Here is a 26163-nt window from a genome sequence, read left to right as displayed (position 1 = left end):
CAACTTAAAATATTTATTAAAAATGCACAAAAAAAGAAATTAACTGATTCTTAAAATTAATCTATCAATGTCACATAAAATGAGACAAAAGTAGTAATATGTATTATTTAATGTCAAATTACTGAAAGCTACGTAAAATGTATTGTAAATCTTAACAATTAACAACATTTGATTAACTCTTGAAATTTTATCTATGCTACATACATTGAGACAAGTGGAGTAATATATATTAAGTATTTACAAATTAACAACTTAAAATATTATAAATTACATTATTAACAACTTAAAATATTTAAAAATCATATTAAATTTAAATAACTCACTATATTTTATCTGTGTCACATACATTAGGACAAAAAATAATAGTTATTGGGCCCGTGCGTAAGAGAGTTTATGCCCAAGTATAATATATAATATTCAAGATTGGGACTTTTCCCAATCTTGAATATTATATATTATACTTGGGCATAAACTCTCTTACGCACGGGCCCAATAACTATTATTTTTTGTCCTAATGTATGTGACATAGATAAAATATAGTGAGTTATTTAAATTTAATATGATTTTTAAATATTTTAAGTTGTTAATAATGTAATTTATAATATTTTTACGTAATTTGTAAATACTTAATATATATTACTCCACTTGTCTCAATGTATGTAGCATAGATAAAATTTCAAGAGTTAATCAAATGTTGTTAATTGTTAAGATTTACAATACATTTTACGTAGTTTTCAATAATTTCACATTAAATAATACATATTACTACTTTTGTCTCATTTTATGTGACATTGATAGATTAATTTTAAGAATCAGTTAATTTCTTTTTTTGTGCATTTTTAATAAATATTTTAAGTTGTCAATTATCACGATTTATTGTATTTTATACATAATTTTTAACGATAGATTAATTTCAAGAATCAATTGAAAATTTTTATATGTATTTTTACGCTATTTAAGGCATAATAAGACTACCCACATGCAACATTTTTGAAATATTTTATGTTGTCAATTATCATGATTTATAGTATTTTTACGATAGATTCACTTCAAGAATCAGTGGAATTTTTTGTATTTTTTTGAAAACATATTTTATGTTGTCAATTATTATGATTTATAGTATTTTTACGCAATTTTTAAATATAAAAAACACAAAAAAATATAAGACAAATAAATTAAAATGGACCCAATATATGTTATTTTTGTTGTCTCAATTTATGTGACACAAATGAAATTCGAAGAGTCATCCAAATTTGCATTTTTTTTAAAGAAATGTTTTAAGTTATTAGTTATTGTGATTTATAATATTTTTATGTAACTTTCAAATAACCTACATTACTGGTCACTTTGTCATAATTTATGTGATATGGATAAAATTACAAAATTAACCCTTTTAAAATGTCTTTAAGATATTTTAAGTTGTTAATTATTATTATTTATAATACTTTTTTGGTAATTTTAAAATGATATATGTTATTTTTCTATCCCAATATATGTGACCCGGATAGAATTTTGAGAGTCAACCTATTTTATTATATATCTTTTAAATATTAAATATTTTAAGTCATTTGTAAATGATTTATTATATTATATAGGGAGTTTATGATGGGACACATAGAATGTCCCATCATAAACTCCCTCTTATATAATAGTAAGTAATAGTAATAGTAGATAGAATATTTCTATTATATAGAAGAGCCAAGTTGAGGACGACCAAGGGCAAATTTGTCATTTCATAAAAATATTCTAGAATGTTTGTTTTTATGTTATGGCATCAAAAAAGGATAATAGATTTATAATGACAATACAACCAAATATCTTTTCTTAAATGCCATGTGTATCCTAATGATGTGACATTTAATATGGACCCACATTTTCAATCACATTTTCTATAGTATTTTTTTTCTTTTTTTTGTAGTGTGAAATTTCATTAAACCAAAAATATCTATTAAACAATGGCATTTTAGTAATTTTAATAATATTTAAGGGCGAAATAATAATTGTATAGTTAATGACCAAAATGAAAATCTAGAAGAATCCATACATGTCTTTACTTTTAAAATTAGCCCATAAAGATATTTTTATAGTTGTGTTAAAATGAAGAGTTTCTATTAATTAACTTTTTACAAACAATAATAAATGCTAAGCTTGTTTTGACATGTTTTTGAAAGAAATTTTGAACTAATTTAAAATAAAATGTGTTTGAATAGTTAATATTTTGTTCCTAAAAATACTTTAAAGGGTTATTGCGTAAACATATTTTTAATATTATGTTACATAATATGACCACTAAATTCGTATCTTGATTATTAAAATAATCTTTAAAAATGACGTATCAATATTTTTTTAATTAATTTGAAGAAATATAAAGTTACGTGAACTAAAAGAATGAACAATGTTTGACTATCAAGAAATTAATGATTTGATAATGTATTCATCAAAAGATTTAAAAAATATAAAATTTTCATTTCTATATAGAATATTTTCTTAATATCAAAATATGATAAACTATTTAACAGGGAAAATTTGACAAGAAAAATAAATAAATATTCAAATTCTAAGGAATATTAAAATACAAACTAAAGAAAAATGAGTAGTTAAAAAATAAAGAAAAAACAAAAAATGAAAATGTCAATAGAAAAAGGCTTGAGAAATATAGAGGAAGAAAAAAACCTGATAAACTATTTAACAGGGAAAATTTGACAAGAAAAATAAATAAATATTCAAATTCTAAGGAATATTAAAATACAAACTAAAGAAAAATGAGTAGTTAAAAAATAAAGAAAAACAAAAAATGAAAATGTCAATAGAAAAAGGCTTGAGAAATATAGAGGAAGAAAAAAACCAAAAATAAATAATAACTTGAAAAAGAAAAACAAGTATATTGGTTATTTTGTGGGGGTAAGATTCAAAGATTTCTTTTACGGCATGATATATAGAGTGTAGTATCAAAAAAATTTATTAATGTAATTTAGAATATAACATTATGTCAATTGTTATCGTATATAGAAATAAAATTGCTTTCATGATTGTTTTTATTTTTGTGGAGTTAGAAAATCAATATTTTAATAAATACTTTCAATATTTAGAATATAACATTATGATAATTGTTATTGTATATAGAAATAAATTTGATTTCATGATTGTTTTTATTGTTGTGGGAAGTTTAGAAAATTCAAGTTTTTTAATAAATACTTTTCAATATTAAAACCAAAATAAATAGAAGTATTTCTATTATCGAAGACAATAATGAAATGTATCACAAAATTCACCGACAAAGTAAACTACAAACACATTATACTTTAGTTGAAGCAGTAGAGATTTAAAAGGCTTTGAATCGATCTTTACGAATTGGTTGATCAATGATTAGTATTTTATCAGATGCAAAATTTATGGTGCAAATATTACAAAAAGAAGATGATAACATTGTAGAAAGTAGATACCACTTGCGAAAATATATGAAGATCGATGAACTTTTTCAAAGATATCAACATTTTATATATTCCTCGAATGCGAAATGTTTTAACTCATAGTCTAACGCAATTCTCTATTTCCTTGCTGCATAGAATTTTTTGGAATTCAACTTTCTCAATTTGGATTTTAAACGACGCATTTATGTTATATGAACATTTGAAAAAGATTATTAAGTAATATATTGAAGTTGTTTACTGTAAAAAATAAATAGTATAAAGTATAGAAATCTCATATATTTAGAGGCTAATTACATCCTATCCCAGAAGTTTCCTCAATTACAAAAATCTCGAATTTTTCGTTGCTTTCGAATATATTCCTTGGTTGTCTGATATATTACTAATGATATATATTACTTCATGGGAGGGATGTATCCAAGAGGGGATATCTATGATTCGAGAGGGGATGGATGTATTCGAGAGGGAATAAGAATATATCCGAGAGGAGATTATGATATCTTAAGTTGTGAATTTATGTAATTTTTTTAACAAAATATGTGAAATTATATTGGGCCCGTATCACGGGCCTTAAATTATCTAGTATATATATATATACTGACCTGTGTGGTTGCAAGACATATGAATTGAGTCGCTATAATACTTAATTGAATAAAATAAAAAAGACTATGCTAGCGTTTGGCCATAAATTTCCAAATATTCTTGGTAAATATTATTTGAGTGAAAATTTGGGTGAAATTTCACCATGTGTTTGGTCATAGTATTTGAGAAATATATTTCACTTTTTTAGAAGAATATGATTTATACCCATAAGTTTTAAAAACTATCAAAACTAACCATAAGTTTGTATTACAAGTCAATTGGATCTTCGTTCCAACAAATAACAAGTAGTGTTCATGACACTAGAGCAATATGGTAGTTTGGAGTGAGTGCAACAAGCATCATTCCATACATCGTGAAGTAGACAAAACACATGACTTTGTTACCCTGAGCCGATTGTTCATCATTTTCATCAACAACCATATCATCACTTTCATATTCACTGAATATTTTATCACTACTTTGGCGTTCACGTAAAAAAATATGTAATACAACGCAAACAACTACTATATATAGAGGGCATTTTTGTAAAAAATAAAAGTTTGGTATAAAATTTCAATTTTCAAAAGATCCCAAATAATGAGATTTGACCCAAATACTAGAAAAAACTAGTATTTGGGATATTTGCCAAATAATGGCAAATTGTATGGACAAACATTATTTGCCAAATTTTTCTCCAAATATTATTTGGGAAATCTATGGCCAAACGGGCCCTATGTATCGTAAACGTGTTCCATCATTTTCGTACTTCATTGGACAAACAAGAATTGACACTCTATTATTACATGACTATCGTAGATTAAATTTAATAATCAGAGTAACCTTAGCTTAAGTTATTGTTTGTTATTGAAAAGATGCATATGGGTGGTACAATAGGTAAAATTGTGCTTTATTTTCAAAAAATACTATACTTTTCAACTGATCGTTATACTTATACCCTCGCGCAGAAGCAAGATTACTGCCCACAACATTAATAAAGTTTTTCATCTTCCCGTTGGGACCAATTTAAGCATAGATAATACGGTATTCATATTTTAGATCAAAATGAAGTAAATATTGACAACTTATTTTTTTTGGATGTTCGTTTGAATATACTATCGAAGTCTCATTTATATAATGACCAATTTGGTGTGGTGTGATAGTTTTGCCTCATTGTTGGTACTAGTAATAAACATTAAAAAGGCATCAACATCTAACACCTAAACCAAGCCCAACAAACTGAATCATGGTATCTGCACGACCTTCAACTCCAAATTCAATTTAAAGAAACGAGTTCATTTATTTAATGTCTCAGCTACCACATTTTAGTGGAAATAAATTCGATGATCTGCAAATTGAACAGAAAAAAAAAATGATATGTCTAAATATTTTAGGTGAAAAAATCAAAATATCTTGAAAAAAGAACATACAACTAAAAATATGACTACATCAGTTAAACTTCAAACAGAAAATGTTTTAGTACATGTCTAATACTAGTACTACAATTATTCAAAGAAATTTACAAGATATGCAGCAAAATTAGAATTCTCTCTTTACTGATTATATGCTCATACAAAACCTTCAACTAGAGTTGGCTTCTCACTTTCTTCCTCTTCCTTTTTCTTAATTTTCCCCCCTTTGTCTCCAATCGCCAAACCCTGCAGCCCATCCACACAAGATTGACCGCCTTCCGGAAGAGATGATCCACCCACCAAGTCACCGCCCTCTTCCGGATCCTCATTGCCAGCCACCACGTCGCTCGTTACTTCCGGCACTTCACCGCCGCTGCCCTTCTCCGTAATACATTTTCCGGGAATGTTGTCAATACCCTCCGTGATTCCTACAAGAGCATCCTTAGTAGAATCCTCGATTGGCGATGGAGTTTTAACACACTGGCCTTCGAATTCGGATTCGTCTTCGTCGTCTGATAGAGAAATCATAGATCGTACGGCGGTGGCGGCTTTGAAAAATGCCTCTTTGATTAATTCCGGTGGTAGAGCACAATCTTCGAGGCCTGCATCTTCGAGAAGCGGTGGCCGAATTTTGTCGAGCAAACTTTCCGATTCCTTTGTTAACTCCATTGTTTCAGCTGGTAATAATAATTCACTAGAGGAAAAAGCCCTAATTTACTTGAATTGGGAACCCTAAATAGAGAATCGATTGTGAATTGTGAGGCAAAAGAAATGTGGACCACTTCCTCGTTTGTATATAGCGAATCGGTACGTGGCACCACTTTCAAACCGACATAATTATGTCGGTTTAGAGTCCGAGAAAGACCCGAATATCTCGTGAAACCCGCAGCCTAAATGGAAGTAATATTTCGATAGGGTTAGCTATCGTGGGTTAGCTTATCCCACCATGTATATAAGATAACTTATCTCATCACTGTGATATAAATGGTGGAATAAGTTATCTCAAACACGACAATCAAACAAGATACAAAAATTTTATTTCATCACTATTTATTTTTATCCCTCACATCAAACGATCCCTAAGAATAATTATTAGTTTTCGCATAATATGGGATTATTTGGATTACAATAAAGTTTGCTTACTTGTGATTTGCTAAGAAATGCCTTGGTGGTCTAACGTATGTTTAAAATGATTAGTTTTAGGCCTTTAGCAATTCCATTCTTCTACTTTTGGTTAAGAATTGTTTGTGTCTATGAAGTTCATGCATAACGTTTGCAAAATTGTTGATTGGAATAACGTTTCAAGACAGGATTATTGATTAAACAAATATGGAAGTCACTTTTTGCACTTCTCAAAACAAATCAGTTTTAAATAATACGTATGTGCTTATCATCAATAGTTTCCTGAACAACTTTTTTAGACAAGGTAAATTATGTAAGACTCTTATGAAACAACACATTACACATCACTCCAAAAAGAACTTCAACAAAAAAATACCAGGCTCATCTAAGGCTGGGCACCGGAACGGGTTGTACCGGTACCATTCCGGTCCGTTCCGGTACCATTCCGGTTCGTTCCGGTCCGGTAGTATTCGGGACGGGATGAGATATATTGAACCGGTACACGGAACGGAACGGTACCATGATTTGATACCGGTATACCGGTACCGGTTCATTCCGGTTCCGGTCCGGTCCGGTCCGGTACCGATCCGATCCCGGTAAATCATTTATAATAAAAATAAAAAATAATATTTTTGTCATTATTTACTTTTATTAGCATTTCTTTTTTGTTTATTTAATTTTTTTAAATTACAAACTTAAGTTATTTAACTTACAAGTTATAAGTATAACTTAATAACTTATAAACTTCAAAAGATTCAAATCTTTAAAACTTATAACATAACTACATAAGCTCAAAAACTAAAAAAAACTTTATTAAACTTAACTTACAAACTTATATACGTAAAAATTTAAAAAAATCTTTAAAATAAACTTAAGTAAAATTATTATAAATTTTAAAACTTAAATACTATAAACTAATATAACTTAGAAAAATAAAAAACATTCGTATTTCGTAATTCAAAATAACTCAAAAAAATAATTATTTTTTGAAATAGTTATATGTGCCGTCCCGTTTATCCCATCCTGTTCCGTTCCGGTCCATTCCGGTCCGTCCCGGTTCTATCCCGGTATGTAGTGGGACGGGACGGAACCGAGCCTCCATCCCGGTAGTTCCGGTCCGGTTCATTCCGGTACCGGTCAACAACCCGGTCAAATCGTCCCGTTCCAGTCCGGTTCCGGTTCGTTCCGGTCCGGTGGTCCCATTCCGGTCCAGTGCCCAGCCTTAGGCTCATCATTTATCAATATAAGCAAAAATTAATATAGTTGGGTAAGCTTCATGACTTTGGAAACTACTAGTGTTCGTTTAAGTAGCCAGGAAGACAACAGGACAATACGTTGGTGTTCAAAAGTTAATTTACAAGCCCATTCATACAGCATACAGTCTGAAATGAGCGAGTCAAAAATGAGTCAGGTGAAAATAGGTTAGTCAAGTGAATGGATCATGAATAGTACATTATCATGTATCATTATAGAGTCTGAAACATCAATAAGTATACCAGGAGGAAAAAAATTAAGGTGCAACATCATAATTACACTTCCGAAGAGAGGAGTCCGGAATCTAAAATCAAATACAGAGAATTGAACTGTCTTGTAGTAAATAAATCATTAGATCAAGGGAACTTGCACTAGCAGTCTATGGAATAATGCAACCAAAGGAAATCTTCAACATTCACAAAGGAACTCTTCAACATTCACATCCTGTTGATCTTGGTTGATTTCCTCCAGCAACATCAATAGTATCGGGAAGGTATCTACAAGGTTAAGATGAAAAGAGCAATTAATTTCAACAAAAATCTTCAAGGGGATCCTAAATGTTTTGACATACAAAAATTGGCAATTTCATTGTGCCTCTCAAATGATTTTCAAACTTCTAAGTTAAAAATATAAAGGCAATGTTAAGGTATTTCAAACTTCACAACTAATTTCGTCAAATTACCCTCTAGATGTGAACTAGAACAATCAAATCGGAACAGCAGAAATAATTTTCAAGATCCTTGATTTAACTTATCTTCATCAAAATATACCTATCAAGATCAAGGCTAATCAGTTTTCTGAGATCATCCCTCGCCTAGAAGACAGTTTTTTCATGACTAAGACATTCACTGACTCCTTCAAAATAGTTCTTCAGACACTTCTACTTCTAAAACAACAAGCTATTTCTCTTTTTCCCAGTCATAAGCACAGGCCTTTAGGAACCAACTAAGGTTTAAAATATAGATACTATCCTGTTTAGAAGAGGTACTCACATTTCTTCTTCAGGTTCATTTTTCAGAGCATTTTTAGCTATACACTGGAAAGCTGCATCCACATTGAATCCCTCTTTTGCGGAGGTCTCAAAGTAAGGTATCCCCTTGGAGGCACACCATGCCTTGGCTTTCTTCTCAGACACCTGCAATCCACAGAAACCAATCTTATGAAACCAATGATCCATCCATTTACATCCATCCAAAGATACCAAATTCAGTAAGAGCATCACTCATGTGAGGAAGAATAATCAAGAGAGATTAATTTACCACTCGACTATTGCCACCATCAACATCTATCTTATTCCCCAATACAACAAATGGAAAGTTCTCAGGATCAGATGGGCTGGCCTGAACATTAAGGAAAAAATTCTCAGAAATCACTTCTACACGTCAAAGCTTGCAAGCAAATTATGAATCTATAACTCTATACTACCTGGATCAGAAATTCTTCTCTCCAGTTGTTAAGGTTCTCGAATGACTTCATGACATTCACATCATACACTAGAACACAACAATCTGCTCCACGGTAGAAAGCCACGCCAAGGCTTTGGAACCTTTCCTGCCCAGCTGTATCCCATATCTAAGGCAAACACAATAAGTCCAGTAGATTAGAAGTAATTAGGTCAGCAACTCTGGAGAAGTATCCAGGATTTCTGGCCATATCCTAAAGCACCATATTTCAATATCTTACAGGCCATAAATTCAAATTAACCTAAAAACCATGAAGTTAGAATGCTAATTCCCATTATACTTGAAGAAATCATTAATTGGAGACAGCTATAATTTCCACTAGACTACAAGAGAAAAAGAAACATTTTTTTGAGAAAGCTAAAAGAAGGAGTACAGGACTGCAAGAAAATTATATCGGCTTTGACGAATATGTGCATTAAACTTGTCTACGATTGCAGCTTCCAGATCAAATACACAGTTAGATTTCAGACTCACCTATGACATTGGATGCGGTAAAAAGACAAATAGGTGCACCAAGAACAGAAGGTTGATTTTATTTTTGAACTAATGCATCTATCTTGACTCAATGATTTTACAGCAAAGCCTCTGCTACTAGTGTAATATGTGTGTGAAGAGAAAGGTGGGATAAAATAAAAAGAACTCAAGAGTAGTTTACACTGTATATGATGGTGGTGTCAAAGAAAGGATGTTGTAAGAACCCCAGCTATTCATATGCCACTTTACTAGTACATTAACTAGCCAACAGACTCCAAAATCCTGTTATGACTTATGAGATTAAAAGTTTTGCTCAATTTTGAGAGGCATTTCATTCTGAGTCTAAAACTCCCCAATTCAGGATGAGGATAAGATAGAAGACCTTTTACCATCCCCTGGAAACAGTTAACAAGGCCTGAAATATGAAACTAAGAAAGGCAAAACGTAGAATTTGGACGTAAGAAGCTACGGAAAATGTGGCAAGAACATTCAAGGATATTTAATCAAACTCGTAAAATAAAATTATCGAACATCGTGTATGCAAACAACAATATCCTATAACAATAATAACTACACCCCATTTAGAAGTAAGAAGCTACGGAAAATGTGGCAAGAACATTTAAGGATATCGAATCAAACTCGTCAAATAAAATTAGTGGACATCGCATATGCAAACAACAATATCCTATAACAATAATAACTACCCCAAATCTCTAACAAGTTGGGGTCGGCTATATGAATCCTTACTGACCATGTTTCCACGTTTGAGCTCAATTCATGTTATCATCATACCAAATACTTAAAAATGAAAGTGAAGCATAAGTTAAATATATATAAATAATTTAATGATAATATTAAAAGATCAATATATTTTTACTGGCATATAAATCTATGACTAGAAAAGCAATAGGTGCAGAATCCACTTATTAGCAAGACAAACCTATCCCAAACTATCTATATGAATCTTTTACTTCCATTATGCCTTATCTTTAGACTGGAGATTGGTTCCAAGAAATTGTAGGTCTATCGAGATAATTGCCTTTCATACATGCAATTTTAGGTCTACCTCCTCCCCTTTCTAATACCTTCATTCACCACAGTTTTACATCTACAGACTGATGCACCTGTAGGTCAATGCATGGCATGATCAAACCATCTCAAACAACTCTCTCTCATTTCATCCACAATAACAGTATCCTATGAGCAAATAGATCATGTAATCAATTATTACAGAAAAGTCTAAGGTGGGCTTAAATGGAGCAACATGGTCAATGAGGATTCATATAGCCGACCACAACTTTCTTGGGATTTAAGCATACTTGTTTTCTTGTTCATACACAAAACGGATATTTAACTGACAAGCAAAAAGATACTCTGTTGCAAACTACTTCTTAGAAGTAAAAAGCTTACTAAGATCCCCAAACTTGGATTGCTGACCTAACCCAAAATTCCTTTATTTATTTATCATTTTTTATTATCTGTTCTTTTTTTCTCTCTAATCTATCTAGTTCCTTCTTGTACAATCATCTGATGAAGTCTCATCAAATAGCTCTTCCACTTCCAGTGGTCACATAGTTACAAACCCAATGAACCTCCACATTGTTGCTTGATAGTAAAAATAGTAAATTGCAGAAGAAATGGTCAGTCTAGAAGGGGGCAAGAGAAAGTATGTGACTGAACATGTCAAAACCATGTCTATTTTGGAGAAAGCTTTCTGCAATAGACCCTACAGAAACTTCTCGTAGGCACTACTCTACTGAAATGTCATTACATCTTGACACATGATTGATGTTAGAAATGAAAGTCGTGTTAATTACATTTGTTATCTGAAATTATTGTTAAGGGGCAAGCAACAATGGACAGAGCAATTTCACGGAACAAAAGAGGACTGAGAATAACTTTCGCTGTATCTTCTGAGTCTTGAAACTAACCTGTAATGTGTACAACCTATCCTCAAACTGAACTTCTTTTGTCAAGAAATCAGCTCCAATTGTGGCCTTGTATTGGTTGCTAAACTTGCGATTCACATACCTAAAGTAAGTATGGAAGAAGAGTATACAGTAAGAAGGAGCCCAAAATGGAGAAGAAAAATATCTACTTTAAATTTAACAGAGAGGAAATTTGAAAGTACTGGTTCATCAGAGATGTCTTCCCCACCCTACAAACGGATCAAAAGGTGAGTTAGTCACACACATTACGCGATAAAGCGGTGTAAAACAACACATAGACATTTAAAAATGAAGACACAGGATCCATCAGAATCAACTCATGAATTTACAGAACACAAATAATTTAAGGCTCCATCAAGAGGTATACTAAGAAAGTTCAAACAGGAATAAAAATTAAAGATAAAACTTACAAAGGCAAAATGCCATTATATCAAAATTGTTCTTATATGAAACCAAAACGAATCACTATTTCACCATATATTTTCCTTAGATTCACCTTGACGCTCATACTACAGTCAATTCGTTTCAATTTCTCATCGGTCAAAGAATCAATAGGGAATAGAAAGACTAAAAAAGCAAATTCAGCTGCTATACAACGTTAACAACAATCTGAAGCTCTCAGATTTGGGACGAAATTGAATGAAACCGAATCAAACGATATAACTTAGATTACGGAAACCAAAACAACAAAATTGCATGAAACAATCATTACATTGGCAAAGAAACCGATGAGATCGGAATAATTAGATGAGAATTTAGGAAATACTAACCCACTATCGCCGAGGATTATGACCTTGAGAAGCATCCGCCTTCGAGAAGCCATAATTATTTTTTTTGAAACCAAAAAAGCTTAAAAATTCAAAGAGCAGTGATATTGAATTGAATTTCGTTTTGGTACGATCAACTTTTGAGAAAGAGAGAGGGAGGGGTGGGGTGGGGTTGGGTGGACACAAATTCTTTTGCTTGAGTAATTAGTTAAGAAAAAAATGCAAATTTTACCAGTGCTAAAATGCCCAACTTAATAATTAATTTTATATTTTAAAAAATTAATTACAATTAATAATAAGTATAAGTAAGAAACTAGAGAATTGTTTGAAATGGGAATGAAATGCACAAAAATTATTCCATGGATTGTGATTAGCTAGCTATCTTATCGATAATTTATTTATACAAATGGTGGATAAATAATTTTAGAATTAATTACTATTCATGATTATAAGCAGCCTAATATAATGCTATATACCTAATGATTTCTAATAATAAATTATTTTTTGAGTTTTAAATAAGAATAAGTAATGAAACAATGAACGGAGGGATTATAATTCAAAAATTCAATCGTCACATCTTTATTACAGCGAGGATTGCGCTTGTAAATAGGATATTCCTCTTTATTCGTATTTTGTGCTTACCCAAAACTTCCACCCAAGGCTAATTAGACCCCAAAACTTTTCGTTTTCTTAATCAGACCTATCAAATTTCCTTTTAGGGTCTTTTTGATCCCCTGATGGCTCACTTCTGATATGGGGTGTGTATGTAAAGCACAAATCAGCTATTTTTAGTAAGCTAGATGGCCGGATGATATATATTGTTAATTCCAAAAAAGAATTGCGGTGACATCATTGTGTCAACAAGATATCGACAATGATGACAACCATCACGTTATTTGAAATTTGATTACCTGTTATTCCACTGTCGCTCTAGGCATGAATTTGAAGTCCAAATATTACTATTCGGACAATTATACATACGACAACCAAGATTTGGTCAAAACAACATGAATCAAAGCTAACTGTTTCATTTTATATTTCACCATAAAATATTGTAAAAGCTGAGATGGCTGTGCTCTAATTGGCTCATAGCCCCAAGCAACTGGAAAGAGAGTAAAAACATATTTACATCAAATCAAATCAAATCAATAGATGCAAGACACGTATCTTCACACACACATATTAAACATGACACGTCCACGCGGTGTGGGTAAGTATTAACCAGTTTCAAGGATAAAAAAAATACAGCCAACTTCATGGCTTTCATACAATGTTTTTGATAATCCTTTCTTTACATGTAACTTTTGAGGAACTAGATATGGGAACACTACAAAATCTGCAACAGCACCTAGATCAATTGATAATTACAAAGATGAGTGGCATATGAAAGGTATGCCAAATTTAACAATTCTCTAAACACACTACCAAATCCAACAATTTCTGAGAAGAGTTCATTACATTGCTCCCTTTCATTCGAAACAATCACTCTTTTCTGCTTCCTAACTGCCTTCTAGTCTATTCTAATTTCTCGATGACCTTCAATACTAGAGCGTGTACCTTGAGTTGTTCTTAGGCCTTCACTACTTGAACCGGAAGGATGGGGGCCAAATTCGCTGGTAGGCCCGCTGCATTCACTAGAATTATGTGTCTGGCTTTCCAGTGCCATCTTTCTAAATTTCTTAAGGTCTTCTTTGTACTGAACAGCATCGAAATCCGAGCTCCCATAAGATTCATGTATACCACTATGTCCAGGTCTAAGTCCATCATTTAACTCATCCAACGGCAAATTTCCTTCTAAAGCTCTGACAATCTGCATAAGAAAAGTTCCAACACTGAATATTAAGCCAAGACAAGTCTTCTTTGACAGTAATAGAATTCTGGGGAAAAAAATAAAAAGTGGTAAGCATGAAATTTAAAAGGCAAAAGCCATTCAAGAAGAAAAGAGAGATTAGAGAGAGGGAGACTAAGTTTCCAACTTGAGATCTCAAAAAACAAAGTAACAAGAAGAATTGGTATATTTCAGATGCTTCCTAAATCCTCAAATATAGTGTAACCATCTAGGGGTTGAGAAAGGTGATTATAGATCCAAGTTATTTCAAATTTTCAATTGTATAGTCCAGCTTCTGCTGAGCTAACGCAAGATGAAGCAGCACTCAACAAGTTGTTCTATTCCATTTGTAAGGACAGTTAAAAGGTGAGTATGCTACTAAAAGGGGGTATTTTGCTTTCTTTCCAAGTAGTTTCACGAGAAATGAAACATTGCTTTCTTATTTTAACATCTGAAACTCAAGGAGACATTCTCAGGAAATCTCTTGTAGACTTGCTGTAATTGTTAGTACCCATAAAGAACACAATGTGACACAGTGTTGTCCCGAGAATTTATAAAGAACAAGGTTTGGGGAATTTGAGGAATATTCCTAAAGGACCTAGACTAGGGAAAAAAAGAAGGTAAAACTACAAATATGCGCTATAAACTCCTTGTAATAAGTAATCTACATTTTGAGATGCTAATTGTGCAAGGAAACAAATATTGGCACCTGGAACACGTAGTAGGAACTGGTGAGTAAACATTTAATAGGACAAAAAATGTTCTTTAGGCGACAGGTATCAGACACCAGTTTAGGTGTCAGAGGGGTACAACTAATAACTATTTCGGGCAGAAAAGAAGCAAAAAGACTCAAATATAAATCATTACAACCTTTTGACACGAGGAATTTAACCTTACTTTCTAAGTTCAGACAGTTCCTTTCCACATGCAAATCTAAAGGTAATAATGCAGCTACAGTGTATGTATAAAATAGAGCTTTCACAAGTAGAAGGTACCTGACTCATACGAGGCCTGCGACGTGCTAGATGGCGCACACACACAGCAGCACACGTGACCATTCTGGTCATTTCAGTCAAGTCATAATTCTTGTCCAATCTTGGATCAGCCAGAGTATCAAAGTTGCCATCATCCAGAGCCTGGGTAAGCAAAGGCCTCGCCTAATTTCATGAGAGAAGTGTTAGTTTTTTCGGGGGATATGTTATTTTGCTTTTATATTTAACTGGGGGGAGGGGGGAGTGGGAAATAGAAGAAGATGGATGCTCTAGATCATCTCAGAAGCTTAGCAATTACATACAAATAATAGAAGAAAGAATGCATAAACTCACAACTTGGAAACCACATAGTGTATTAACTTCCTCTCCTTATTCATGAGTATTGGGAATATGATAATAATGCTACGCACATGCACATGAAAATCTGAACCACATCTAGTTGTCCCAGATTATTGCACCACTTACAGAAAAAACTTACCCAATCAACAATGTTATCGTCAAGGTAGTGTTGAGCTTTATCAATTGGCCGTCTACCAGTTATAATCTCCAAAAGCATGACTCCAAAAGAGAAGACATCAGACTTTTCAGTCAGCTTCCCAGTAAGAGCATACTCAGGAGCTAAGTACCTGCAAAAGGTAAGAAGTTAGTGAAAGAAAAGATATGGAGAGCTCAAAGATAAACATAAACCGTAAATGTATAGGGATTAAATCTTGATTCAATGTGCAATAGCAACTGCAGAATAATACTGCATGAGGATGGAAACAGAAACGTCTTTAATAGATGATAAAAAGAGTATTACCCAAAAGTTCCCATTACTCGTGTGGAGACGTGAGTATCAGAGTCATAATTCAACCTCGCAAGCCCAAAATCAGCAACCTGGATCACATATAACAAATGCATCTAGCAATCAACTTATATGTAAAAGAAAAAAAAAGACGTGTTCATTCAGTCAGCACTAAACCACAGCAGTAACGAAATTCAGATCATATTTGATGGCCTGGGTTTTTGAAAATCATTACAACTTACTAAAAATAAATTCAGAGAATATAAGTCCAAAGAAAATATTTGAAGGAAAAAAGAGCAAGCACGCTTGTTTCTGTTTCTTACTTTAGATTGAGAAAACAAATCCATAGAAGATAGTCAGATACTTTCCACTTCATATCAGGTCCCACCAACTTTTTGTGTCAAATGCCGTAATTCTTACTTTAATAATGCACCCAATTAAAACGTTGAGGTTTCAAAAAGAGAACCATATGGCTTTCAGTACTACATAAGTACTGGTTTATAATATAAATCGTTACCTTCGCAAAAAAAAAAAAGAGAACCAAATGCCAGATTTTTGAAGCTGTCAACTCACATATGATGTCCATCAGTCTATCATTAATAATATCATCTTACTGTAATAACAGAGCTTGGTGGCAGTTATTTGACTTTTTTTTTTTTAACTTGGTAACTTTGGCAGTTATTGACTTATTTCACTGTTGTCAATCGAAGTTCCAAGGTAAACGAAGGAGAGAAAAAGCTCAGCCTTGATTGCCCCCTGGCAGGATAAAATTGCATTAAGGATTTAAGGGCACAGTTGCCTTGGGCATTCATGCAGTTAGAAAAGGAATAATCGTCACTAAACCTCAAAATTGTATCTTCTATTATTGTAGGGGTGTCTCTTATAAGTAGCCCGGTCATTCTCCACATGAATAAAGCTCTTGCTTTCTAAAGTAGGTGATGGTGGAAAATGAAAAGGGCATGCTTTACCAGAAACGCTAAAAAAACAACTGCAGATTGATGCACACACTATACACACAGAGATGCAGAATTGTCCATTTCACCTTTGCATCAAAATTGTCATCAAGAAGAATATTGGAGGCCTTGATATCGCGATGTATGATCTTGGGATGACCTGCCAAGACAGACGAATTTCAACATATTCAAATGCAAAATCATGAATTCTGCCAACTAAAACAAGAAAGGTGATATTAATTAGTAGAATTCTGCAACTCATGAACATACATTCTTCGTGCAGATATGCCAATCCTCTCGCAGAGCATAAAGTAACTCTCATCCTAGTTTCCCAGCTTAGTGGGGGATGCTCCTTGCCTGCAGTTATATCTCCTTTTTATTTGTATTATAATAACAGGTAAAAGAAGTATCAATATCGGAATATTAAAAAGGTAAAAATAACATATTCAACCATTCGTGATAAAGAAAACATTCAACTCTTGGGCGACAGCCATGGCAAGATAGACAACCAAGGGTATAATAATGCATCAAGATTACTAGTTACTTAGAACTAACACTTGAAAAGAACAAAAAAATCGCAGTTTCTCTCCGACTTTTCTAGGGATACCTAAAAAGATCAAATGCCAATTAAGTTCAACAATGAGAGATACCTCTCCAGGAACTGTGTCCAAAACATAATAGAGGAAAACAAGGATTTGGGAAGGAAAGAAACAGACTGACTTGGAATATATACTTCACAAGTCTTATTCTAAAAATAACGAAATAGATTTAACAAAAGGCTAAAACTCAAAGGAATTGGTATCACAAAGTTAGACTTGTTTGTTGTAGCTTGGGAACTGGACTGTTAGTGTGAATATGCCAATTTCTTCTTCAACTCACATGTCAATTTGATGAACATTAAAAAACAACTTTTTTCCATTCTTCTCTTTCTCCTTTAGAAAACATGGTTTGGGTAAAAGGGCAACAAGAAGTGCACCGCACAAAATTTCCCGTAAGGCAAGGAAATCAATGTATCTCCCTGGTAATCTAAAAAGAGGGGAACACAACCTCATTGAAAATGGAGAAAGAGCATGTACCCCTTACCCTTCAACTCCCTCTCTTTGAACAAGACTAAATGATTAGTGCTCTTTTACACACATCAAAATTTGGTCATTTGTAACACCTGAACATCTGCGAGAAAGTTGTCCTTTTTGTAAGTTCAATTTAGATCGTGTGGTACACAACTCTTCTGCTTCAGGAAAAAAGTTTAAAATACTAAATAAAAGCAAGAAAATCTTTGAATACTGAATAAGACAAGAAAATCAGTGAATATGAACACCCAAGCCCCTTAACCTTTAAATCCCTCTCTTTGAACCACACTAAATAATTGGTGCTTCTAATTAAGCTTAAATTTAGATCATATGGTGAGGACAACTTCTGCACCATTAAATGATTACAAAGAACCTCTAATAAAAGCAAGTATGGCAATTGACAGCAGTCTATGCTAAATTGCAGAAGACAAACTATCTAGATATTCTGAGAACTTACCATGCAAGTGGAACTCCAAGGTTTTGTTTGGGACAAATTCATAAACTAACAACCGTTGCACCCCTGAAATGCAGTGTCCAACCAATGAAACAAGATGCTTGTGATGAACGTGACTAATAATCTCCACCTCTGCTTGAAATTCACGCTCCCCCTGCCCACTTCCAGCTTTTAGTTGCTTAATTGCAACCTCCTTCCCATCACGGAATACTCCCTTGTATACATATCCAAAACCACCTTGACCAAGGAGGTTGGCGACAGAGAAATTATCGGTAGCAAATGCTAATTCTTGATAGGTGAATGTAGTTCTCGAGAAACTCAAGTTGGAATCAGGATTTGTTTGTTGAAAAGGTTTGTCAGTACTGAAGTTACTGCCAGTGGAAGGTGGCAGTGGAGGAGTACATCCATCTGCTGCAGATACTTGTGAAACTGATGTAATGGATGGTGGAGGGGAGGGATTTATTGGAATCCTCACCATGTTTTCTGCTGAGGGAGGAGCATTTTGTTGCCAGTGATGATGTTGACCACCAAACAAATTATCTGAGCATGAAACAAGCAGAAACAAACCATATTACGTAAATGATGATGTTTATAATGATGATCTAATAATAATAATACCAGTAGTAGGTCATAATATCTCTGTGTGTGTATATATGTGTATTATATATATATATATATATGTGTGTGTGTGTGTGTGTGTGTATATGTATATATCTGTATTATATATAATACACATAAATATATATATATATATATATGTGTGTGTGTGTGTGTGTGTTTGTGTATTATATATTTATGTGTGTGCGTGTGTGTTTGTGTATTATATATATATGTGTGTGTGTGTGTATTATATATATATATATGTATGTGTGTGTGTATATATACATATATATCATGGATTTTTAAACAAAAATTAATGTGGCTCCTCCTCCCCCAAGGAAAAGGCAATTATACACAAACAATCCCCAAAGGAAGTACATCAGTTTCAACTGCAATTGATACTGCAAATAAGGGAACAACGCCACCAAGCAATTTAGCACTTTTAGTTTTTTAGCTTCAATTACTTACCTCCACACTGTTACTTCTGGATATACTAATTCATTAAAGAGTACTATTTAACAGCAAAATAATATGGTATAGCTGAAATGCAATAATTTTAAATCTTAAATGCTTCTTCTGAGGCCATTGGAACACAAAATATCCCCCTCACCACCACTACTACTAATTTTCCCAAAAGAGTCAGAAATTTGATGGACTGACGCTTGAATCTTCATTCTATTCTTAATAGTCATCAACTCAACAAAAAAAACACAAAGCTACTTCACTTAATTGATAGTTCCTTGGATAACAAGGACAGAATTCAAAAGATCTCATTATCACTAACCATAACCAAGGACATGGCTGAAAAACTAAAACACTAACTGTAATAAGTAATAAAACAAGGAGCTCCATTGGGGTCACTGATCCACCGAAGAACATGACAATATCATATGAGTGAGGTGCATAGCAACATAATGTTTTATAAGTACGACAACAAATTCAAAATTTTAAAATCATATGAAACAAAATCTCTGTTTTAAAATAGACACTAGGGAAAAAATACTCAAAGGTGCCAACAACTAAAGTCCAAATTTATATTCAATTCAGCATACAAATCATTAAAAAAATACTTGCTTACAATCAGACTAGAATTAAATTATTCAATATGACTTCCTACCCAAATGACCCCAATAAATGATAAGTAGAATTAAGAAACAGTGAGAATGCAAGAATACTTCATTAAATTTGTTTTGAACACCAACTCAACTAATTAAAATTGCAATAAAAGGAAAAAAAATAAACGGAGCCCAAAATGGTCACCAAATCCAATATAAGAAGAAATAGTCACAAAGATTTCACCTTTAGGACCTTGTGAAGATGGATCATGACCAAAACCATTTAACCCAAGACGCCTTTTTCTCCTCTTATACCAAAGGGCAAAAATGCACACGCATATAAGCACAAGTGCTCCTCCAATCCCAATTCCAACTCCAAGTGCTACTAAAGTAGTATTATTCGCCGACCCCTTCGACGGAGCACTCGTTGGAGAGCTTCCATTAATCGATGAGGGCGGCGGATTTACCAAGGTCGCTGAAGAAGGCTGACTAGCAACATCTGGAGACGGAGGAGTAGTACTTGGGTTCACCGGAGATGTTGGAGTAGTTGCATTATCCGCCGGAGGAAACGGCAACGGCGGACCCAACGGCACTCCGGGGGGCCCAGTAGACATTACCGGAGATCACTTTTTTCTTTAAGACTAATGTTTTTCAGCAGTTTGAAACCAAGATCTTGAGATTCTCTAGGTCTTTTCGAGTGGCGTGAAGAACTAGAGTGGACAGTTGAAAGAGCACCAAGACAAACAGGTTCAAGACATAACGGAGAAACGTGGAACAGTGAAGAAGATGCAGAAAAGGAAAATGTTGAATGAAACGACGTCGTTTTGATGACCTTTAGCCAACTTGCAAAATATAGAGCACCTGCCTTTTTTTCAAATACGTGGGCGAATTGCGATTGTTTTTAGGCTTCCGCATATTTTGTTTAGACATTTTTTGAGGGCCACATATGACTTGTCCTAATAATAAAATACTTTGAAGCGTGTAGTTCGGGGTCTTAGAGAAAATGACGATGCGAGAATTATCGCTGAAACAGAAAATAGAAAAGGTAGAGTAGAATCAAGAAAAAAAAAATCAAATAGGAAAACAGATCCCGCGCGTGATTACGGCATGTGATTAGAGCTTTTGTTTTTCTTTTCCCAAGGTTCGAGCTTTTCCATTTTTGTTTAGTTTTCACATTAGTTTTATACGGCTTTTACACTACTCCTATGAGATAATTATAAGTTTTAAGATTTTAAAATAAACACATTATACTTGTTTATCTAATTTTTATAATAATTATTATTATTATACAGTTTTATTCTTTTAGTTTTAGTGTTACGTCATACATGTTGTCTCCTTATTGTTATTTGTTTTATTCTTCGTTGTTTTTTGTGTTTTTTTTTTTTTTGGAAATCCTAGAAAAATTCATAGGTGTTACGCACTTGTTCCTGCACAATATTCACCAACGATACAAAAGATGTAAATTGAACTAGGCAAATCATGTGTGACAAGCTCGATTAGAAAGGATCGGGTGGAGGACATCTCTTAACATTTATTTTTATATACTTGATTTTTAATATGTTTTATTTGAATCGAGTGTGTCTTAGAAAAACGATCTCTCTGCTTTTGTTCTGAAGATAAGAATAAAATTGTGTACATACCATTTGTTTTGAATATAAAAATAAGATTATATACATACCACCTCTCTAGATCCTTACTTATTAAGTTATGCTAAACATGTTATATTTTATTGTTATTATAAAATATAATCTTGGTAATAACAAGTTTAAAAAATACAATAGTATACACTAATAAATCTCTTTTTTCCTAACAAATTGAGTTTTTGTTGATAGTAGTAGATTACAGCTGCCCTTTAGAAGGCTTCTTGGCTTCTGTCGAGTTGGTGAACGACCATGAACCTTCGCCAAGAAGATATTTGTAGCCTTGTATTCTCTTCTAATTTTGCAGGGTGCAACTTCTTTTTTGTCATTTTCCATGTATATGTTTCATTTAATAAATATTTTAATTTTAATTATTTAGGTGTTATGTATTAAGTTTTTTTTATTTTTTATAACTGAATATTTATAATACAAATTTTAATTATCAAGCATCGTTACAACCATTTATAATGAGTCTAAATAGTTACTATGTAATAAAAACTATTAATACCATTGAGATGTTTATTGTTAAAGATGATAGTTATTAAGTTCATCAATTCACCGGCACTAACATTCATCATTATCAATTAATATATTATCTTTGTAGTTGTTCATCATTATCGTCATCATCATTGCACTCATTATTTTCAGCTATAACTATCATAATTATCAATCACTATATGCAACCAATCATTATTATCACTGGCCATCATTTACAATCATCACCACCAACGATTATAATTACTACAACCGTCAATCACTATGATCACTATCGTCAATCTTTTGATCTTTACTACATATCGATAACCATTGTGGCTTTTGGGTGTTGTGCTAATATTTTGTGATAGGATCAACAGATTTAGTGTGTCGTGTTGTTATATTATGAAAAGACGGTCACTTATCAATGTCATTGCATATTTGTCAATTCTGATATTCATTATGCTTGTTCAGGGTCAGTTTCATCAAATATATATCATTGGAATTAGACCAATACATGTTATAATTGCTTGATTTTTTAAAATTTATTCATTTAGTCTTCACCTTGTTTCTTTTTTATAATTTTACTTACTTATTAATTCATTTCGTTATCTTGATCGATTCAATTCACACGTCTTTTATATCTTACATACAAATTCAACTGTTTATTTTTGGGGTAAACAATTATTTATTTGTATCTTTTATATATTTTAAATTATTTATTCTTATGGCCTACAATACTTGCATGTTACTTTCTAATTGTGTAAATTATTTTTAAGAAATATTATTGTATGTCGGAATGCACAATTCAAAAAAATAAAATTTGACTCTCAAATTTTGAGTTATATCATATAAATTGAGACGAAAATTTTTATATAAGTACACGTTTAGGAAGTGCTTTTGAAGTGTAAACTGATTTTAATGATCTTAAAACCAGTTGCATTCTCTTTAAAGTATGACTTTTGAGAGCTTGAAAATAAAACTAAGTAGGAGTTTTCCCATGCGATATCATATTTGATATCACGATAGAGGTGAACTCAGGATTTGAAGACAACAGGTGCATCACCAACGGCCAATGCACGTTACTTAAAGTATGTCACCCAATACCAATTCGTATGATAATTTTATTAAGCATTAAAAAATATAAAACTAATGTACTAACGTATAAACATGGATTAAATAACCTTGTTAAATAAAGTTTGCTTTCTGGATTGATGGTTTTAAATTTCACTTTACAGTTTACACCATGAGGTCGCAAGTTCAAAACTAGTCATCCACTTATTTATTCGATATTATTAAGCTTCACAAATAAAAATGAAAAATAAAAACACAAAAAGTTGTAAATGGGATTTGAATCCAAATCTCTCCCATCAAAGTATCCAGATCAACCAAATAATTTCAGTGTCTTAGAATGTTTAATAAAATATATTTAACTCAAGGTATATATATACACACATATACACATAACTTTTTCAAGTTAACGGGTGCACGTGCACCCTCGAGGGCATAGGAGGGTCCGCCTCCGTATCACAATATGAAATCGTGAGATGGAATCAGCGTTTGAACATACGATTTCACGCTGATTTCATATCATGAGATAAAATGAGATTTGAATCCAAATCTCTCCCATCAAAGTATCCACATAAACCAGCTCAACCAAGTAACTTAAGTGTCTTAGAGTGTTTAGTAAAATATATATTTAACTCAAGGTATATATATACACACATATACACATAATTTTTTGAAATTAACGGGTGCACGTGCACCCTTGAGGGTACATGTGGGTCTGCCTTCGTATCACAATATGAAATCGTGAGATGGAATCAACATTTGAACATGCGGTTTCACGCTAATTTCATATCATGAGATAAAATCTCATATGCTCCAAAAATCATGATTTGGGATTTTTAAATACAAAAATTGACCACAAGTTTATATTTTGTTAAAACAACCCCACATTTATATCTATTGGACATTTATTTCATAAGTAAATAAAATTTATAATCATATTATTACTTTTTAAATTTTATTATTCTCACCAACATAAAATTTATTATTACTTTAAATAAATTTCTACTTTATCATTATATTTATCAAATTCATTATTTTTTATCAAATTGACAGTGATCATCAAACTTTTAGATTTCCCACAAGAGTGGGTCATTGAAGGTGCAGCCCACCAAAAAACAATATTAATAACGAGGTTTCAGAAGTTGAATAGTTAAGTGATGGAACTGTTAAAATTAAAATTTCTGATCCTATGGCTATGCTTAATAGAATTGATAATCATAGCATGACCTCTAAGCTATCTAGGTCTACTTCTTCATATATCTCTCCTGTTGATTATATTGTACAAGTTCCCTCAAGAGCATCTGCTTCTCAGATTAGAGAAAATTACAGATGTGACAATATTAAGATTGATAGAGATAATATTGTTAGGCCTATGCCCAGGCCCAATTTTGACTTAGATATAACTGAGTCTGAATTAAATTTTTCAGGTGGACTGTCCACATAAAAATTGTTTTATGATGACTAACAAACAAATTGATTTTAGTCTGGGATCACCGACAAGAATTTTTTTTTCTAAAGATTTCTTGAAATCAAGATGGAAACCTTTCAGAAAATGATTCTTTAAGAATTTTAATAAAGAAGAACGAATATGTTTTCAAGAAGAATTTTATAAAGATCTTATTGAATCAAAGCAAAATGTATTGATTGCTTTTGTTCCATGGTTTATGACCAAACATGTTCATAATTATATCTCTATGATAGAAAGAGATTTTACACTAAGTATTGGAGAAATTACTAAATCTGTTTTTCCTCCATTACAATTCTTTCAAATTGAAAAAGATGACAAAATTGTCTATTTTAATGCTTTGGCAAAATTATTTGAAGATAATACTGCTTTAATTACTGCTTAGCATATTAATATTATAATCAAACAACAAAATTGTACTAACATTTATATGAGCATCATAGGAGAGCAGATTACTTATGTTCATGATAGAATTGATAAATTACTTTCTAAGGTCAATTCCAATACTAAAGGAAGAGAGAAGGTAGCTAATACTAGCGTCCAACCTCCTCCAGAAATTGAAGATTTTAAGTTAAAAAACCTTTCGGACCTTGAAAATCTCTTGGAAAGAAATTCAAAGGTTTAAATATGAAGCCTTTAAGTGTTGATGATTTTTCAGGAGGAGAAGGAGATTATAAAGAGAAGATTTATGATACGATTAATAAAATCTCAGAAAAGTATGCTAGAAAATCGATCAAAAGGATGTACTATTATTTTAGACCTACTCCTCATGATCAAGATGTGCTCTTAGAAAAACATGAACACATTATAACTATGGAAATCTATGAATGGAACATAGATGGCTATACAGATAGACAGATTTATACAACGGTACATAGAATGCTTATGTATAGTACTATATGTAAGGCAAATAAGAATAGTGATAAAATTATTGTTGATATGATAACTGCAGATAAGAATAGTGATAAAATTATTGCTGATATGATAACTGCATAATTTATTGGCCAACTAAAAGGCTGGTGGGATAATTATTTAAAGGCATAATACATAAATTGGACCCTAAACTTGGCTTCGAATTTTAAGTATGACCTCTAACTTTCAAAGTGCACAAGTAGGCACTTCAACTATCCAATTCTTAAACAAAAAAACACGCGAATCCAACCTGGCATAACGCGTGATTGAGACGCAATTCAGGCGCGTCAGGGATATTTTTCGAGGCCCACAACAGTAAAAAAAAAAGTGGAAATGACAATTTTACCCTTAATGAATCCCTTTTAAATATATCTTTATTTTTTTCAAATCAAAATCCCATTTTTCTTCTTCTTCTTC

General features: G+C 32.4%; 3 protein-coding genes across 4 annotated transcripts; all 3 read right to left on the bottom strand.

The window, feature by feature from the left end:
- Positions 1-5440: 5440 nt before the first annotated feature.
- Positions 5441-6330, bottom strand: LOC102587553 (uncharacterized). Its single transcript, XM_006343005.2, has one exon. It carries the CDS (start codon positions 6086-6088, stop codon positions 5576-5578), a length of 513 nt encoding a protein of 170 aa, XP_006343067.1. The 5' UTR covers positions 6089-6330; the 3' UTR covers positions 5441-5575.
- A 1633-nt stretch (positions 6331-7963) lies between these two features.
- LOC102587231 (ras-related protein Rab7) lies at positions 7964-12624 on the bottom strand. Its single transcript, XM_006343004.2, has 7 exons — positions 12452-12624; positions 11864-11890; positions 11664-11763; positions 9221-9367; positions 9055-9135; positions 8788-8930; positions 7964-8292 (listed from the first exon to the last, which is right to left on the bottom strand). The coding sequence occupies exons 1-7, from the start codon at positions 12502-12504 to the stop codon at positions 8226-8228; spliced, it is 618 nt and encodes a 205-aa protein (XP_006343066.1). The 5' UTR covers positions 12505-12624; the 3' UTR covers positions 7964-8225.
- Positions 12625-13655: 1031 nt separating this feature from the next.
- LOC102586678 (proline-rich receptor-like protein kinase PERK15) lies at positions 13656-21113 on the bottom strand. 2 transcript variants are annotated; one of them, XM_006343002.2, is made up of 8 exons: positions 20429-21113; positions 18533-19069; positions 17276-17377; positions 17095-17165; positions 16068-16144; positions 15747-15894; positions 15272-15433; positions 13656-14258 (listed from the first exon to the last, which is right to left on the bottom strand). In XM_006343002.2, exons 1-8 carry the CDS (start codon positions 20796-20798, stop codon positions 13959-13961), a joined length of 1767 nt encoding a protein of 588 aa, XP_006343064.1. In that variant the 5' UTR covers positions 20799-21113; the 3' UTR covers positions 13656-13958. The 2 variants fall into 2 exon arrangements, with proteins under 2 accessions (XP_006343064.1, XP_006343065.1); XM_006343003.2 differs by having other exon boundaries at positions 17276-17362; positions 20429-21111.
- Between the last annotated feature and the right edge of the window lie 5050 nt (positions 21114-26163).

This window comes from Solanum tuberosum, unplaced genomic scaffold (genome assembly GCF_000226075.1).
Source record: "Solanum tuberosum cultivar DM 1-3 516 R44 unplaced genomic scaffold, SolTub_3.0 scf00040, whole genome shotgun sequence".
Taxonomy (NCBI): domain Eukaryota; kingdom Viridiplantae; phylum Streptophyta; class Magnoliopsida; order Solanales; family Solanaceae; genus Solanum; species Solanum tuberosum.
Note: the sequence above shows the minus strand (reverse complement) of the source record. Positions and strands in the feature narration are given on the sequence as shown.